Source organism: Salarias fasciatus, chromosome 14 (assembly GCF_902148845.1).
Source record: "Salarias fasciatus chromosome 14, fSalaFa1.1, whole genome shotgun sequence".
In the NCBI taxonomy this organism is placed as follows: Eukaryota; Metazoa; Chordata; class Actinopteri; order Blenniiformes; family Blenniidae; genus Salarias; species Salarias fasciatus.
In genome coordinates, this window is record NC_043758.1 from 7,874,999 (window position 1) to 7,893,790 (window position 18,792).

Genomic DNA, 18,792 nt, shown 5'->3' on the forward strand with positions numbered 1-18,792 from the left:
GGCGAGTGGAGAGACAGAGTCACCCCACGGTAAAAGAAATCAAGAATAATCAGTGGAGCGAACTTCCTTTTAGCAGTGTTTACTGTTTGAGTGTGGAAGGAAGTCTGTTATGTGACTGAGTGTGAGTTAAACGCTTTACCTGCCCTCTCAAGCCCGCCCTGGTGGTGGTGAAGTTGACCTCTGTGACCACTGAAACGGCGTCAGGAGGGATGAAGGGGCTGGGATTCCGGGTCGCCAGGAAGAGACGGAAGTCCTCATTGTAATCGATGACTTTGTCTCCTATTTGCACCACGTATCGAGGACCTGCAGGTTGTGCACATCAAGAAGAGACTCCTAACATACCGTGCAACACCACTCTCTAACGATAAAATTATCTCCATATCCCTGTGTTTTATCCTTTAACTTCCTTCTCTACCACCTTTCTTCTAGATGTCTGCATTGCAGTATCGTCGGAGTCTTTGTGCAGCTTTTTTCCCCACAGAATATGTTCAACATCACTTTTAAGTGCTTAACTTTCCTTTTCACATAATTTCTCTTATCAGTTCAGCTTCACCACCACCTCTCCCTGGATGACTCACAGTCTTATGAAACACCCACACTTTCACAGGTATATTTACAACTGCAGATTACATGTATGTGATTGCTATGTAATTACCTCCATCCAGACATTCTAAATATCTCTGCTTACATATGTATATAACCAGGGAAGAAAGTTCAATTGTAGACAGGAGAATATGACAGCACGATGCTGGAAAGAAAGTCCTGGGTTCTCATGCATACACGTGAAGGCAGAGTCTAATCTGTTCTGTCTCTCTGCAAGTAAACACCTTAAAAAATGCAAGGAACAAAGAACGGGCATTTTCTGGAGACTAAACGAAGGAACGCCGACTGAGTAACTACCACACCTTTTATTTATGCGCTTGGAAAAAATAAGAGAAGCGAACTGACAGAAGCGTTTTTCTTAATGTGCCAAAGACGGATATGAAAAGACAGCACAGTTACTGCGACAAACTTAATTTGTTCCTCCTTTTTTTTTTTTTTTTTTTTTTCCCTAGCATCATCTTTGTCCAGACTTTTTTTTTTATGTCCTTTTTAAAGGTCCCCCGCAGAGCGCACTCAATACTTTTTGGAAACTCCTCTTCATGACTGGATTGCTGATACACTGACTAGAAGAGGAAGAGGACAGAGGAAGAGGTCTGAATGTGGTTTTGGTGACTTTACTATGTTATTACTACAGTATGGACCTCTTAAATTTGTGAAAAATGAGAAATAAATTACATTCAAGTCCATGAAATGAAATCATTAAAAACACGAAGACAGATTTTTAGCTGTGTTCACATAATCACTCAATCATGATTCAGAGCTCAAGGTTATTCCATTTACAAGAACACAGAATGAAAAGATGAGGTTGGTATGCGGCTTTACTTGCACCAACAGCAACATCTGGTAAACCAGAGGATCAATCCCATAATGCTTTGCAATGTGTGAGAGTCAGACATGATCCTACATCCACCTTTACCAAGGAGTAGATAAGTACACTGTCACCCTGTCAAGGAGTTTTAGAAAATGGGTCAACAAAGAAATGGTTGGCAACTCTGCACTGGCCAAACGATCCATGAATTTACTCCTGACGTTGCATGAAAGTGCTGCTTGTGAGCTTGTGTGAGTACCCTGTGCAATCAGGTCCCTCCTCAGCAGCGGATAGAGCACAGGTTCAACTCCATCCATCTCCTGGATTATGAGGGTTTTCCCAAATCTGACTGCCAGCTCCAGAGACGTCATGAAGTTACTATCCTGGAGACGTACACACACATAAAGCAGAGAGAGCAAAACATTGATAACCTTGCACTTGTGAACACAGAGACCTGGATTCAAAAGAAAGAAAGAATCAATCGATGCTGTGGTAGAGACTCTTCAAAGGAACGGTACACAGGAATCGGTTTACAGGCTCCTGCAGACATGAAAGTTACTCGTCTGACAGATCGCTGACTCAGCAAGTCATATCACCAGTGCGCATGTGTGTGAAAATGAGGATCCAAAGCCTGCAGCGCTGCCGTGCACGTCAGAATGTGCTTACCTGTTGGTTGATGACTTCTAGTCTGTGCTGCTTGAGATGCGTGCATAACCACTCTGTGGCTCGGGATGATGGATCGATCAGGAACGGACAAGCGACACTCTGAGTGCAGAACAATGAGATGGAGCAGAGATTCAGGTGGAGCCGGGGAAGGATCTATTCCGAGAGCGTCTCACCTACACCGAGGAAAGCGGACGTGTGCGTGTGCGTGCGTTCGTGCTTCCGTCCTGTCCTTGTGCTGTCATGCTTATCGACCACCATCACTACAACGCCAGGCAGAGGGAAGTGAACTCCGCCACCCTCTTTTCATTATGAACTACTCTATTTCATGGTCCCGTGCTTGAGGCGTCTCTTTCTGAAACTGGCCCCAGACTGCATCTTCCAACTTCTAAATCCTTTATAAAGCAGTTTCTTTTGATAAAAGTTAGCTACTAAACATCTGTAGATTAGATATAGACAAATCACGCCAATCAAATTAACACCATCTGATGCAAAAGTCTCTGATAACCTTTAACAGCATCACCTGGGTTTTCACTTCCTAATGCTGCGTATGAACAAAACTGTGATCGAAGAATAAAATGTTCGCACCAGAACGTCAACTCGGCTTATGAACATTCTGGAGACACGGGGCAACTCGATATGCAGACAGCTGAGTTTTGAATTGAAGGCAGATTGCAGAAATAAAATGTGAGAGGCCCAACAGAACAACAATACCACACATTCATTTCACACTCCACTTTAACAGAAATATTATTTGTGCTTGTGCTGGGTAGGTAAGTTTCTCCCATGAAAGCGAAATCTCAAATCAAGTCACTCAGGGTTGTATTAGCCCTGTTTGATCATACTTACTTTTGTAAGTGGAATAGGAATCCTAAAGTCAGAATTACACTCATTCATACTGACGTCACTTCGGTTTTGCTTTTTACTGTTTGAGTGAACACAAGTGTTGGTCGGATGTCGTACAAGTTTCCGAAATGAGATCAAAGTTTTCAAAAGTTGAAAACAACAAACAACAAAGGCAGCGATAGGAGGAGGAATAAACGGCTACATTAAAGTAATTAAAGGGTGAATGATGGAACGACGTACCTGTAACTTCAGTGCATTGATCTGATGGCAGCAATGATGAAAATAACACACAAACACATTATGGGCACATGGAGGAGAGATGAGTGACAACAGAAGGAACATTGCTGGTGCACGCTGCAGGTCAATGTGAAGTTCATACTCTACTTTGTTTTTTTATTTTTAGTGGACAAAATGCACAAAACAAACATGCTGGAAAGGTCCGTGCTTTAGTCATGCAAACGTTAGATGGGAAGAGGTAAAGAATTTTTCAAAAAGTTGGTTTTAAATATTTCAAAGCTTACCTGCAGTATAACCAGAGCGTTCTCCATGGAGAGATCATCGGATGGGAGCCCTTGACTCTTCCAGATCAGCTGTTCACTCTCCGAGCACAGGAACGATCGCAGGTCAAACTCTGAATCAAGCACAACACAAATGCAACATCGCTCATTAAAATAACTGTAAATCTTAGTCACACCTCAGTCGCTGGAGTTTCGAGGCAAAACAAAATGACATCAAATCCCTGTCTGGGCACCTGAACGCATCACGTTACGCTTCAGCCACTTCCTAAGCCTGCAGATACAGAACAGGGTCTCCTGATTGTGGCATGATATAATAATTAGATAAGAATTGGTATATTTATCCTTCATATATTGCAGCCTGGCTCATGAATATAATAAATTATGCCAGTAGAAGAGCAAAGAAATTGTGAATTGTATGCTCAGTTTATGCATAAGATTAAAAAAAACTGAACGTCACAATTGCACTGTTGGTATTTTAATTAACCAGATGATGATCAAGGTCTATTATCCTCTCCACTTTGAGAATTATTTAACCAGCAATCATTTCGTTAGGCTCATGAACATGCAAGTGTATTTGTAAAAAACCCAGCACAGGGTGATATGTGTGCGAGAGGCTGTTTGTGTGAGCTTTTTAGTAAAGAAATTGGCATATGCTTGTGTGTTTAATGTAGCAATAATATATATTTACTCTGTAGCCCAGAGTGAGCCATCCATGCTTTCAGACAGTGTCTTCTACGATCTTCAGAAGCTGCAGACAGATATGTGATGAAGGCTGCAGCGAGCAAGGCCCTGACGGGGAGCGTATCAAGCTCATTCTTTATCTCCGACATCTGAAAAGCGGAAAAAGAAACAGAGAAAAAACAAAATCGGTACAGACAGAAGCGGTCAGACAGGTGGAATAATGAAGTAAAGACAAGAGAGGGCAGGTCACGTTGAAGATTAGAGGACAGAAGATAAAATATGAAGTATGATGACAAAATAAGAGAAAGAGCAGAAGATAAAGGTAAACAGTACGAGCTGTTAACACATTATGGCAAAACGTAATGTGGTTTGTATCTTAAATGTTTCACCCAACACAAACAAAATAAGGAAGCATCTGCACTTGAAATCCTGCTGCTATCCTACACACAAACTCAGGGGTTTGCGTCCGGGCTTCAGGGACCCTGTGTGGAGTCTGCATGTTCTCCCTCTGTTCTGTGGTTCATTCAGATTAATTGGTGTGTTTTTTCATACTCTTAAACTGTACTATTATGGTCTTATGAACATCCACATCTCTGAGGCAGCAGATTTTTCAGGATCTTGTAATCCACGGTGCTATTACTGTCAAACATCCCACCACTCGAACACACGCATCTATTCCTGCAATACATATTCAGGGTTGTTTACACCCGTCTGTGTAGCTCTCCTTTCCCTTGAAATGCTTAAAGAGCTTAGTGGCATTTCCAAATAGTGATCCACAGCTACTGTAGAGTGTGCAAAAGAGTGAGGAACTCGCTATGAGAGCGTGTGTGTGTGGACGTGACGACGTGAGAGTGTGTGGAAATACGTGAGTGGAGAGTAAACGGGCTCTCTGGCGCGGGCCTTGAGGGAGGCGCTGAGAGTCAGGGCGTATGTGCGAGTGAGTGTGTCAGCGAGAGATTGAGTGTTTTAATTAAGGTTGCAGACAGATGCTGCGGAGAGGAGTAAAAACAGCCAGAAGGGACCCAAGACAGCGGGATCCATCCCCCCCCCCGTCTCTCTCTCACACACACACACACACACACACACACACACACACACACACACACACACACACACACACACACACACACACACACACACACACACACACCTGTCAAGACTCCTGTTGCTCTTACACAGTAAATGAACCCTTTTTTAGGCTAAGTGTGTGTAACTTCCCTGACCGATACACATATCAACACACTCATACGTCAAACTACCTGTGCATTCCACCGTGTGTGTTCCCCGTCCAGTTGCGATATGAGCTGCTGGGCAGCAGTGATCGTGTCCTGAGCTTTTGACACTTCAGCTTCCAACTTGGCCGCCTCTGCAGTGTGACACTGAAACCTGAGTGGGGAGGAGAAAAAAAAAAAAAAAACGCCAAAGCATCTTAATGCGTCAAGAGAATCACTGGACTCTGGACTTGTGTTTGTATAATGCTGAGTGAGGTGGGGAGAGTTTGAAAAGGGAAGAGAGAAGTCGAAGAGCAACGCAACGACCAGGGAAGATCAGTCAGACTTGCGGTGTGAAAATGAATATGGAAGACGCTAAACTTCAACGGTATATCTTTTGATAGATTGTTCCTCATCATCTCATTAAACAAAATCATTAGAGCTGAGAGTAAAAAACCCTTCTATTCTGAACCGGTCAGAACAGGCAGCTCAAAAAGTGTCACCAAACCTTCAGGCGGTATTGACTGTTTATATCAGTCGTGTGTGTGTGTGTGTGTGTGTGTGTGTGTGTGTGTGTGTGTGTGTGTGTGTGTGTGTGTGTGTGTGTGTGTCATACTTCTCTTTCAACTCGTTGACTTTGGCTCCAACAGAGTTCAGCTGGTCTTCCAGTTTATTCTTCCGATTTTCAGTTTTTCTGAGGTTTCTGGACACAGAAGGTGGGAAAAAAACATGAAAAAATGTTTCCCTCTATTTTGATCATGCAGAGTGCAGCTACTGTATGTTCATCCTCAGAAAAGTGATACCACAGTAATCTATTGTTAGGGTAACAACAACACTAATAATACATAAACCTTAAACCTAAAAATTTTTGACACATTTTTTTCTGATATACTGCATGAAGATCGTAGTATTTCTTTTGGGATTGTTTTCAAGTTGGCTATTGGTTGGATACATAGGTTGACACTCAGGCATCAGATAATGTAGGATATACTGTGCCTCTGATTGATTATGGTCACAGTGATTTGATTATCTGATGCTAAAGATCATGTAAATGAACTTTTGATCATGGGAGATTCAAAGTATGCAAACTACACTCGCAGGTAAAGAGTTTGAATATATCAGTAGAAAAACACACAGATTGAACTCAAAATCACACACTTATTAGAAACTAAAAATATTGTTTAAATGTAAATCATAATGTCCATGTTGTTGTGCTTTGGGGACATTCTTTCATTAAATGACAGTGATCTATTGCTGGCCCCTAATAAATCAGCTGTGAAAGGTTTTGGTTTTTATCACCACATGCTTGTTTCAACCAGCAGCATTTAAGACATTAATGATCCTTTTTTTTTGTGCGTTTCTGACTTCTTTCTTGTGGCCATCAGGTATGATATAACGATGCTGTAATGTTTGAAATGACCAGATCTACAAAGAATCTTGTCCTTGTTGTGATCTTCTCTGGAAAACTTTCTATAACTTCAGTGAATATTAAACATGCTCTCAATCTTCTGCATGTTGACACTGAGATCATGACTCATTCGCAATATATTCTGCAGCCATAATCAACATTTAAACATTTTAACATTCATCATTTATAACAACGACCACAGTGAGAATAAAAGCTGTGTGTGTGTGTATCTATGTGTGTGTGTTCCTACTCCATGAGCCCGGCTTGCTCTCTTTCCAGTGGCTCGATCCTCTCGAGGACAAACGAGTACTGGACGTTGGCTTTGACCCAGGCGGCCAGAGGAGCAGCTGCAGCACTCGCTCGCTTCGCATTCTGTTCATAAACCAGCCGCATCACAAGTTAAAAAACAGTTGCGCTACAGGAAACGAGGCACAATCTTCAGACACAAACAGAATATATATCATCACGGGTTGAATAATATCCACCAACAAAGCATCTAATTCTCATTCTGAAGCCACTGCTGGCTGACCTTGGGGTCAAAGGAGGCCTTGTTCCTGCTGAGCAGCTCTTCGACGCTCTCACGAATCTCAGGGGCGATGTTTCTGGCTTCAAATGTGGCGATTTCCTCCCTCACGCCACGCTTAGCCAGGAAGCTGCAGGGAGAAGCAGGAAAATGAAAGAATAAGAAAATAGCATCTGATAGACAAATATAGAATGAAGAAAGTCCAGAAACTGTTCGAATCAGTTCACAATCAGAAGGTCACAAATAGAAATGACTGGTTGGATGAAGATATAACATTTTTTTCCTATTATCAGAGGGTGTAATCATCCCATCCACTTTTTTTTCACACCTGTTTTTTTTTTTCTGTCACCCAGAAGGTATTTGAGGATCCTTCCAAGAGAGTCTATTAATCTATCAAGATGTCTATGATTATTTTTCGGTCTGCTCTTCTCCTTCATCCTTGCCATCCGGCCCCGTCTCACCTCTTCATGCTGACCCAGGACGTGTCGAAGATGCCCATCAGCCTCAGCACCCCCTCCAGGATGTCTCGGATGACGTCGGGGGGCATGCGGAGGGAGCGGATCTCAGACAGAGCTTCGGGCTTGATGTTTCCAACTGCACGCTTTGCTTCATCCACTAAAGGCTGGAGGCCACCGAGGGGGAGGGAAGAGAACAACACAGGAGTTTAAAAAATATATATATCTAGAATTAAAAGTATGGAAGGGCTGTTTTGAAGTAACTGATAAAAAAGCGTCACACAGATGATATGAATCAGTCTGAAATCTCACCTGTACTTCCTTCAGCTCGTCATCGATTTTGGCTTTTCTCTCTTCAATCTTGGACACTTCTTGAGCCATTTTCCCTTTTATTTTTTCCATCTCTGTCTTCTGGTCACTGGCATTCTGTGCAGACCCCACCCAAGAAAATCATGTTATATCTCTGTGAAGCGTGAGAACTGAGGGGCAAAATCCTCCCAGTTCTCTCATTGTGAAAACATCTTGTCAGAACTTACTTTTCTTGTAATCGAGTCACTTAAGTTCAAAAATAAAACCGGGTACATTGCAAATACGGATAGGCTTTTAGACAGAAGCAGTTCATGATGCTGGGTAGAGATCAAAGATTTGCTGTAGGAAAAGTCTGAATGAAACACGTTCAGGATGAAAAGAGGGAAAAGAAAGGACTATTTGACATCATCGGTTTCCCACACTTCCTCTCTTTGACTTCTCTATCCCTGAAATCTATTCTCCTTATCACATCACATCTTCATCCAAAACCTAATCTCGTCATTGACTTTCTCCCCATCCTTCCAATTCTCAATGTCAAGACTTGACCCCTTGCTATACAGTGCACACATTCCTTTCTTCCTCCACAAGAGTCCCTTTCCCTCCAAATTCAGGATTCAATCGCTCTTCTACAAGTTTGTTTCTCCTTCATCTGACTGTCCTACTCCTCCTCATTTCTCTTCTTCCCTGCTGCTTCCATCCCCCCAGGAAACTTAGCTGCTCCGCAACGAGGGGATCAGACTAGTTAATTATCGCTCTGCAAACTGACTCCGCAGACAGCTTTTTCTTTTCTTTTTTCCTGCTTGCTCTTAATTCCGAAATCGCCCCTCCTCTCCATCTGACTCTAAACGCACAGTGAAACACAGCTAACCATAGCTAATGAACAGAATTCAACTTTGTCTTTCCGCTCCCACACATCAATCCATCCATCATCCAGACTGAGCCAGCGGGAGGAAATGGAATCTCTGCTATCAGGGGACAGAAAACAGGCGCACAACAAACAAATGTGCATGTGTACGCACATGCAAAAAAACAAAAAAACAAAAAGCAAACAGTGGCTTCACAGTGGGGAGAGGAAAAGAAGTTTGGATGGGACACGCCACCCTGCAGACTGCCGTCCTCTCTGCCACTGTAACAGCAACACAAATGGAATAACAAGCATCCACATGGCCGTAAGCAGCAGACAGACACACCTGCATGGAGGTGGTGATTTCCTGCAGGGCAGAATCTGCCTCCTGTTGCTTAGTCTTCAGCAGTGCGCTCTGCTCCGCCGCCCGCCTCTTCAAATCATCAACTAATGCTTTAGCTTCATTCAGTTTGGACACGCCAGCCTGCAGACACGAGTCAATCGATACGATGAGCGAGATGAAATATAGCGCTGCATCACTGGATATACACAAACAATTGTAAACAAAAGGCCTGTTTTTTTAAGTCACTTCAGGGGACTAACCCTTTATTATCAGGTCACCATATTTTTTATTGTTGATCATTAGATTATCACATAATTGCACTAAAAATCTATCCTGATTAGATACATTGTTATCCTGTTGAGATGAATTTTTAAGCAATGGATGGTGAATTCTCTGTGGTTTTGGTTTTAATATAGATCATGTATTCTTGAATGTATGTCTGTGCATCATACACGAAAGACAGTGGAAAAACAGTAGTGTAATGCAGGCAAATTAATAATTACTACTTTCATTTCAACAATTAAATTTTGTCATGTCTGGATGTAACAACCCTGAAATCTTTTAAAGTGCCATACTTTACATTTTGAAACAAATACAGATTTTTTTTTTTTTTTTAAATACATTCTCTAACAAAAGCTTCCAACTGAACATACTGGTTTAAAACATCACATTTCTGTATGATTATGCACTGTGTCGCACAGCTGATGGTTTACCTGTAGATGCTGCTGTCTGGTTGTGAGCTGGTTCTGCTTCCGACTGTATAACGCCGTGTAAACATGAAGAAAGGACATGTACTGACTTGGTGTAGCGCCGTGTTCTCTGCACGACTCGTGGACCATCAGGAACGAGCGGCACAGGTCTCCTGCTGGGAGGAGAGCATGTATGTTTGTATGTATCAACTGCTCGAAAGACATTATTTCTTCTCAATATATTTGACACTAAATTTAAAAAAAAAAAAAAAAATTGTACCCAGGAAAAAAAGCCTCTGAATTATCAGCACAGTGCAGAACACAAAAACTAATTTATGAATTCACTTCACTGCATTTTCAATCCAAATATGTCATTATTTTGAATGGAAATGAAAAGTCAAACATAGTTCTATCCTAACATCATTGTGTGCTTACCTGAGCTTGTCCTTTCACAGCCCTTTTCTCTTTCATTTTCCTCACCTCCTTGTTCTGTCTTTGCCAGAAGCAGCTCAGGAATCTAACAACACAGACACAAACAAGACATCAAATTTCGACTGAAAACATAAAAGTGTGTTTCTTTCCAGTCTCATCTGCCTTTCTAAAAAATAATGCTGTGATCTTTCTTTTTAAAGTGTTTGCTGTGACAAATTAGCAATTTCCTCTGTTATGCCAGCATTATGAAGGCATGTCGTTGGATCTTGAGCAAATTAACAATGGGGTGTAACTGCATTGTGTTTTCCATTGACCTTCTTCATGCTGCTTTCTGACCATCCTTCCATCCACTGGACGGAGCATTTGCGGTAGAAAGCTGGGTTGCTCTCACAGTTGATCGTGAAGTTGGTGTTGGAGCAGTCCATGATCAAAACAATGTGGAGATTCTGCTGGATTCCTGCGTGGGACAGAAAAAAATCACAGGCTCAGAGCTGAGCACCAGAGGGGAAATTCATCAAAACCTGAGGGGGAAAAAAGTCTGATAACATGATGAGAAGGGCTTTTTTCTGTCACTGACACTGCCCACTTTAACTTTCACCTCCTTAGGGGAGCGGTGACAGCGAGCAGGGAGCTCTTTAGTGGGTTTACTTGGACAATAATGGAGCTATTGATTCAAATCTTCAGCAGCAACTTCAGCCTCATAGTGACACTGCCTTTCTGCAGCACACAGACTACCGCACAGCAGGGGTGCAGAAGAATGTAGTCAAATAGCATCACATGGGAGAGGAGAGAATAATCTGTGAAAAGAAATGACTCATGCTGTTGAAGAGTTGTGAGAAAAGCACATAATGCAGCATAAAGAAGACCCAGACAAGGAGACCACAGAAACTTTCTGACATCTGCCTGGGGACTGCAGATGAAAAATAGCCTCTCCGTTTAGTTTTTGCGCGTTTGAAACAATGCTCATCATTGTGCACGAAGCCCTTTAAAGAAACAAAACAAAGAAATAAATAAACATGAAAATGCTGTCTCTGTCTGTCGCACTGACTGTAGGAGAAATAGTTGTAGAGTGGTCCAGTAAATCCATCCTGAGATGCAGCATCTTTCAGGGAGGAGAGTAGCGGTTCCAGTTCCTCTGGAGAATACAGACCTGGAACCTCACCTGAAACAGAACACACACACGCACACACACACATTTCAAGTGACCTCAATAAAAACTGTAACCTTTCTTGACGGCCTCATATGATTTTTTTAATCTGTGGGGTCGTCTCCAGTTTCCTCTTAGAGTCCAACAGCGTGTTTGACTTTACATGGTGACTGTAAATTGTGAATTTTCGAGTGTGTGTGTGTGTGTGTGTGTGTGTGTGTGTGTGTGTGTGTGTGTGTGTGTGTGTGTGTGCGTGTCGTGATCAGACTTCACCCGCAGACAGACCAAAGCCTCTGAACATTAAATTGGACAAAATGGCATGAAATACAGATCCAATCAATATTTAGACATTTGCTTCCGAGAAATGCTCGTTTTGACTTGTGAAAGAGAGAGAAGTGACACAAGACACACCTGACGACAGCAGACTGTTCACCATCTCTAGGAAGGCTGGATGGACAAACTGATAGTCTTCCAGGAGTAACAGCACCTGCTGTCCATCCAGACCTGCCAGCTGCATCACCTGGGCATTGACAGACACAACATGTACTGAATATTAAGACACACAGACGCCAAACTGCCTTAAGCATTTCTTTTTTCTGTTTAGTTCAATGTGAAAGTGTCCTAAAACAGGAAATCTTTCATTGCAAAAACACTCACAAAAATCACTTGAAGAGCAAAACTGAACAACCTCCAGGTATAATGTGATTATCTCTAAGAACATTTGGCAAAAAAGCAGCACGCTCAGCACAATGTGAGCCGTTAAAGGCTGAAAAAAATCTTCGAGGCGAGCAGCTCTTACCGTCTTGAGGTCATTGTTGAAATGTTTAAGAGAATAACCGCGGGAGATTTTGGGCGTGAACACTGTGTATCCATGCATGTGTGACACCAGGCATGTGGCCGTGTGCCGGCCCACGCCGCTGCGCCCGGCCAGAAGCAGAGAGCCACCAGGTCGGCTCAGGACTCGATCCGCCCGGGACACAAAGTCACACACTTCCCAGAACAGGAGGAGATCCAGCTCCTTGTTATCACGGCTGTACAGCGCTACTCCCTAGAGGAAGGGAAGAGGAGGTGATGAGGCAAACTGCAAATGCCAGCAAGTAACATGAAAGTGAAAAACTCAGACAGAAACACAGCTGAAGGGAAGAATATTTGAACTGCATGACCATACTTAACAGTCATAAACATACAGTTAGTCATCACATACCTTTTGTATAACCTGTTTCAGGTCAGCAGAATTCAGCCGTCCAAGTTGTTTCCCATGAGGAGGCAGAGACAGACCTGGAGCCATGACGGCCCCTTCAGAGGAGCCCCAAGTCACATAGAACCCATCTGCAGATTGGAACAAAGCATTTCATTTTCATCTACGAGTGCATATCAGATGACAAACACAAGTTTACACAAATTGATTCAAGCGATTTAAAAGTGTCAAACTGACTAAAGATCGATGCATTAGTGACAAAAAACAGTCAATATGGAATGGAATTTATCCTGCTCAGTTTCCTTAAATCTATATCACACCGGTCATATTGTCCAGGGCATCGGAGCTCCAGTCCCCCCGTATGATGGAAGACAGGATGTTATCGAAGGTGTGAAGGTCTTTGGAGGAAACTAGCCGGTCTCTGAACAGCCTCCTGGCCTCGTATGCCACCACCTCCAGCACGCTGTCTGTCACGTTAGATTGGGCTGCAAAGGGACATGAAAAGCAGGAATAAGTAAATAAGTAACACAAAGTTGACAATATTTTACACATTACACAAATTTTGCAGATTCTGATTGAATCCTATTTGACAACAAGCTCTACATTCAGCATTTGCCTTTGTGCTGAAGTAAGATAAGATGAGAAAGATAAGAAAGTCGATTTGTTGCTGTATTTCAACTTCAAAATTTAGGTGGCACTTAAAAAAAAAACAGCAACCTTCAACAAATAGTGCACTTTGTTTTGAACAGCTGGAATGCAAGGTGGGCTGAAACAGTGTGGTGGTCTAATAGAAAGAAACAAGAACATGATGAAGCATTAAGTATGTGTGCCAGGTGACTCTGTGAAAAGCCAGCTGAAGGTGCCAGGCGCTCCTAACAAGGCATTCAAAGCCTCTTAAATTCTGCATCTTGAATGCTTTGAATAGCAGAGAAAGTACAGGAAAAATGGAAGAGCAGGCATAAACTAAGCATGAGATTTGTACAAGACTGAGGACAATATATAAATGATATGTAACCAGTTAACGTTCATGAAGTTTGGCAAATATGCTTAATTCGTGTCCAACCATGCAGCTGTGTCCCAATATTTTCAAAAAATATTAAAAGCTTCAAATCTGAACCTTGATATATAACTCAATATATAGTGGTCATCTTATATTTGGAATAATATTATGACTAATACTACTACTGGTACTGGTAATATTATCAATATTATTATCAAGAACCAGGTGGGTATTTCTGTAAGGATTCTGAACGGTGAAGGTGTCTTCCAGGGAGTGAATAAATGTACTAAAATCCCTAAAAATAAACAAAACCAAGTCATGCAACCCAAAAAGAAAGTGCATCACGGACAAGACAGACAGATTCCTGGTCCAACACTGAAGGGATTTTCAGTGATATATTAAAAATTAGAAAGTACTACAACCATGCTAAGCTACTCTGATGAATTTTATTATTTATTTATTTATTTTGGGGGGGCACCTATAATGATACTGATAGTGATTACTGTTATTTTGAACGTCACATACATGTAACCATCACATAGCTTGAAAACAGAAAGAAGCAGATATTTTAACAGCAAGTAGAATCACCTCGCTGCTCATCTGTGTAAAGAATCCCACCTCATTAATCAAAGCTCTTCATTAGGATTAGAAAAACCACGAAGCGTTTCAGTTAGGAAACGTACGTAAGTTTTAATAAAAGATGAGTGTGATCATGCTTCCTCACATTCAGCACAGTCACGGAAAAAACATGAAGGAAGAAGTTTTTTTTTTTACATACCAAGAACAAGGTAAGCCGCAAAGAGGGAGGAAAGAAAGGAACAAGTCAGGAGTGAGTCAAAAAATGATGAGCATGGGAAAAGAGAAGTTTGTCCGTTGACGTGTTTAATTAAAATAAATGATTGGACTCACTATCACAGCAGGAACACATTGCAGAGGGAGAGAAAGAGTGACAGAGGGAGAGATGAAAGGACAGCAGAGGGAGAGGATGATAAAAGAGGAAGAGACAGACAAGTGACAGAGTGGAGTTGAGGGGAAGCAGGACAGAGGAGGAGAGGAGAGAGTGTAAAAAAAAAACTGGAGAAAACAGGTGAGAACTGGAGAGAGAAGCTCTGAGCTGAAAACATCCCGACAGGAAACCAAACCATCTGCTACTGTCTTCCTGATTCTGGCATCCAAACCGAGTTAATAATCCAACATGAAGCTTTTGCTTTTTTTTTTTTTTTTTAATGGGGAAATAAGGGTGCAGGTAGAAAAATGATGGACCATTAAATCTAACTTTTTGCTTTCAAAATGTGAAACAAAGCTACTTCCAAACTGAAGGCTGATTTTAGAGGCTTGAAACAGTCCTAACGAGAGCAGTATCAGACACTCATCTGGACTCTGGAGGCAGTGATTTTCTGTTTTATTGTTGCCTGGCTGTGTTTGTTTTTCCAGTGTTCAGTTTTTCTTTTATAATGTTACAGAACTTTCCATTTGCCAATCAATTGGAGAGACCATTTCTTTTTTTTCTTTTTTTTCAGAGAGAGAGATGGTATAAACTAACTGCTCATTTCATTAACCCTAGCTTTAGCAAAAGAGTGTTCAAAAGTCTTCTTGCATGTCAGAGTGTTTACCTGCAGTCAGGTCGTATCGCAGCAAGCTGAGTACCCACTCTGTGAGAATAGAGGGGGTAAAGAGGTAGTGGCTGTGATCGTCCACAGTGAGCTTGGCTTTCACCTGGGAAGAGAGAAACAGCAGCAATAAATCCGAGTAAATAAATCCTTTTAAATCAAGAAATATTAAAACTCTAAATCCAATCCATGTGTGTTATCATACTGCGAGATGAAGTGTAAAGATTAGTTGAATCCATGTTTACAACAGATAAGTTGATAATCTGCAAGGTTTTTTTCACATCATTCATCCACATCGTTCTGCTCTGTAAATGCACCTAATATGTTTTTAATCTGGAGTATGCTGCTGCTGCTGCACAGAGGAACACTATGTCAAATTCTGTACCTGCTCATAGAGCTGCACAAGAGAGCCGGCCAGCTGGTGTGTTTTCCCCGCGCTGGCCCAGGCCGCCTGGCTGCCCAGGCTGTGCTGGAGAACTGGCTGCAGGTAAGCTGAGTAGATTGTCTGCAGCTGCTCCCTGTCAGGATAGCTAAACCCGGAGACAAGGAGGCAGAGAAACAGGAGGGAGGGGGAAAGAAGAAAAAAAAGAGTGGCAGGATGCAAGTTAGAGGGAGATTACCAATGAAACATGAAAACATGAAAAGGGACAATTAGACAGTGAATGTCAGTGTCAAAAGTTATTTGTGAAATGAAATTGTTCTAAAACCAAATGATTCAATCTGTTTCTGAGCCCAAAGATGAATATGCCCACAAATGAGCACTTTTCTACCATTCCAAACCAACTGATAAAAGATCAAATTAACAAATGAATAAAAATCTGATCTGACTCGAACACCTGATTTTTCTTGTTGCTTTTATTGGGTTTCTTTTGTAACCTGTGTTTTGAAAGCACAACAAACACAGGGAGATGTTGCTGTTGGAAAGGGGAGTTCCCGTATTCAACCGAGGAGTTTTTTTTACTTTCGTCCACAGAATTTCTCCTTCCTGCAGGCAGAATCTGCCTGGGACTCAACCTGTGAAGCCAGATCCAAGACAGAGAGGCTGTTTTCACCCACATTATCTCTTTCTTTTTCCTTAATGTATTTGTCACTGTTTCGCTTTTCGCCTTGCAGCAGGATTCTTTCGAGGACTGCAGCGGCAGATGGCCACAGTGGCAAGGTGACTGCAGCTCATCGTGATGAAGGTGATGATGATGGTGATGATGAGCCAGCTGTTGTCCAGCAACATGTACAACAACCAAGAGTGTCGAGCAACCAGGGTATTCAAGGGGTTAAAAAGTTTTTTGGAAAGCAGTTTGTTCTACAGGCGAAGCGTTGGAAAACCGAGGTTTGATGACACTGAACCTACTCACTCTATGGCGCAGAGGCGGACGATCGAGGTGAAGCGGGAGGTGAGTGAATGGCTGCCGACAGAACCGCCTGTTGACATGGAGGCCACCACCTGGATGTTCTCCAGACTCACCCACTCCAGGTTTTCATCGTAGAATCCTTTGTATGTCAGCACCTGGAGAAAGTTAGAGAAGGAGTCTCTCATGATTTAATCGTCTATCAGAAAAATCTACTCTGGACAGTCAGCGCTGAAGCCCAGCCTGCCAGAGGGTCGTGTCTTGCCTCAGTCATGCAAATTGCCAACATGCTTATGAAGACATCCACTACAAAAACTATCAGTAAAATGAACTGTTATTTACCCTTTCAGTAAGACTTTTACCCAACACTGCCATTTTACTTAAGTTCAGGTTATTTGTTGCATTTTCAGTTGCAAGAAAATGCAAAGACAAAATGTGGGCGTCAAATAAAAGACATTTCACTGAATTTGCATGAGAATGTATCAGTGGGGAAAAATATATAATGGAAACACCGCACTTATTTTTCTAAAGCATTTCTGGTTCTTTGAGACGATTGTTCATTAAAGGGTTGACATTTATATTGTCTACATCTCTGCACTAAAACAAAAGAATTTTAGTTTTTGTTATGCAAAAGGTCAACGTGCTATCACTGATCGTGCTGTATAAATCTTGCAGTGTGTGCAGCCTGAGCTAAAATGGGTTTGACACCACTGCGCTATATTATTCATTCATGGCTCATGTTGTGGCTTCCAGGCTGGAGTAGCTCATCTACCTGTTGCAGGAAGGCAATGAGGTTGCTGGTTCCCCATTTGTCCGGTTTGGGGAGGTTGATGTCTTTCAGGTAAAGGACCAGATTCTCACAGTCCTTTGGTCTGAACACTCTCCCGGTGTTGGAGCTGAGCAGCAGGCATGTTTGGCCGAGCTTCTGCAGGACGTGGCGGGACGAGGTCTGGGCGCTGCAGTGAACCACGGCCACTTGGGTAGAACGGAGCCGAGAGAAGGCGTAGCGCAAGAGCATGCTGGACGGACAAACAAACAAAACACTATTACTAACATCAAGAAATGCACATGCACTTTTGTATTTAAAAACGTAGCAATGTTTCAGCTGAATGTCTCAGTTCGGCAATTTGCACATGAGTCATTTTCATACAATTTAAGGATTATAGCTGGAAAGAAAGAAATGATTAGAAGAGGAAATGAGTGTATTTAACAAAAGACCGTCTTGGGATCTCAAGACAAATATTTGAAAGAGGATACCTGAAGGCAAAGACAGACATTACTGAAGTAAAAGAGCAGCCTGTTCGTACTTCTGTGATCTTCTGAGATGAGAGGCTATGTTAATTACATGATGGTTTTTTTCCATCAGAAAGATAAACTGACAATCTGCCACACTGCCCTTTCAAAGACAACGTGTGGCACGAACAAGAGGCTGAAGAAGGAAATGAAGGAGTGAGAGAGACTCAGCTGGAGTGTAAAAGGCAAACTGTGTGAGCCGTGTTCTTCCAACCCCTTGGGGAGGGATGCAATTACTTCTGAGGCAACAACTCAGTGTGTTCACAGGCACGAGCCCCAGCACATGCAACACTCATACATGCACCCGGAGATCTGGGTTGTCAGTGTTTGTTCTAAAAAGGTCAAGTCTGGAATAAAAGATGCTTTGATTTCATTTTTAATTGTGTGGCTATGTCAAGTTGAGCGTTCTCGTTGAACTGTCTCTCGTCTTCACAGTAAGTGGCGCATTATTCTGCTGTGACCTCAGGAAACCTTATCTGTGCAAGAATGAAGGTTATGTGGGAAAATGGGTTTTTATAGATGTTTCACAAAGCATGCATTTGTACGAAGTGTATATTTTCCTGCACATTTACAGGCAATAGCCTATGATGTATCTGCACTCACCCCTTTCCACAGCCCTCTGGTCCCACCACCATGAAGGGCTGCCTGTGCTGAGCCGAGAGCCACAGGGAGAAACAGTGCAGACCTCTCTGTATGCCCGGCGTCTCGATAACAGGCAGCATGTGTGTAGCGGACAGCTGTTCCAGCGTGAGACTTTCAGGACGCTGGAACGTGTAGGCTGCTAGATGGCCGCTGTCAGAGTCGTAGTAGGTATCCAGCGGCTTTCTGGCATCTGGTGGGCTTTCTCTGGCCCAGCTCAGCAACT

The 18,792-nt window shown here is 42.4% G+C and overlaps 1 protein-coding gene across 1 annotated transcript in view; it reads right to left on the reverse strand.

Moving 5' to 3' along the window:
- The window catches only part of dync2h1 (dynein cytoplasmic 2 heavy chain 1), a 115,755-nt gene that overhangs the window by 72,633 nt on the left and 24,330 nt on the right, over positions 1-18,792 (reverse strand). The window contains exons 47-72 of the mRNA XM_030108001.1: positions 18,531-18,790; positions 17,407-17,653; positions 16,641-16,792; positions 15,674-15,818; positions 15,292-15,394; positions 12,999-13,163; positions 12,685-12,809; positions 12,280-12,528; positions 11,892-12,000; positions 11,382-11,495; positions 10,648-10,790; positions 10,337-10,418; positions 9,926-10,074; positions 9,216-9,353; positions 8,029-8,142; positions 7,723-7,883; positions 7,268-7,391; positions 6,989-7,110; positions 5,947-6,033; positions 5,379-5,505; positions 4,127-4,268; positions 3,442-3,551; positions 3,161-3,181; positions 2,078-2,176; positions 1,671-1,794; positions 140-303 (exon numbers count right to left, since the gene is read on the reverse strand). Of these exons, the coding sequence (XP_029963861.1) occupies positions 140-303; positions 1,671-1,794; positions 2,078-2,176; positions 3,161-3,181; positions 3,442-3,551; positions 4,127-4,268; positions 5,379-5,505; positions 5,947-6,033; positions 6,989-7,110; positions 7,268-7,391; positions 7,723-7,883; positions 8,029-8,142; positions 9,216-9,353; positions 9,926-10,074; positions 10,337-10,418; positions 10,648-10,790; positions 11,382-11,495; positions 11,892-12,000; positions 12,280-12,528; positions 12,685-12,809; positions 12,999-13,163; positions 15,292-15,394; positions 15,674-15,818; positions 16,641-16,792; positions 17,407-17,653; positions 18,531-18,790 (3,576 nt within the window). The remainder of the gene's footprint in view (positions 1-139; positions 304-1,670; positions 1,795-2,077; positions 2,177-3,160; positions 3,182-3,441; positions 3,552-4,126; positions 4,269-5,378; positions 5,506-5,946; positions 6,034-6,988; positions 7,111-7,267; positions 7,392-7,722; positions 7,884-8,028; positions 8,143-9,215; positions 9,354-9,925; positions 10,075-10,336; positions 10,419-10,647; positions 10,791-11,381; positions 11,496-11,891; positions 12,001-12,279; positions 12,529-12,684; positions 12,810-12,998; positions 13,164-15,291; positions 15,395-15,673; positions 15,819-16,640; positions 16,793-17,406; positions 17,654-18,530; positions 18,791-18,792) is intronic.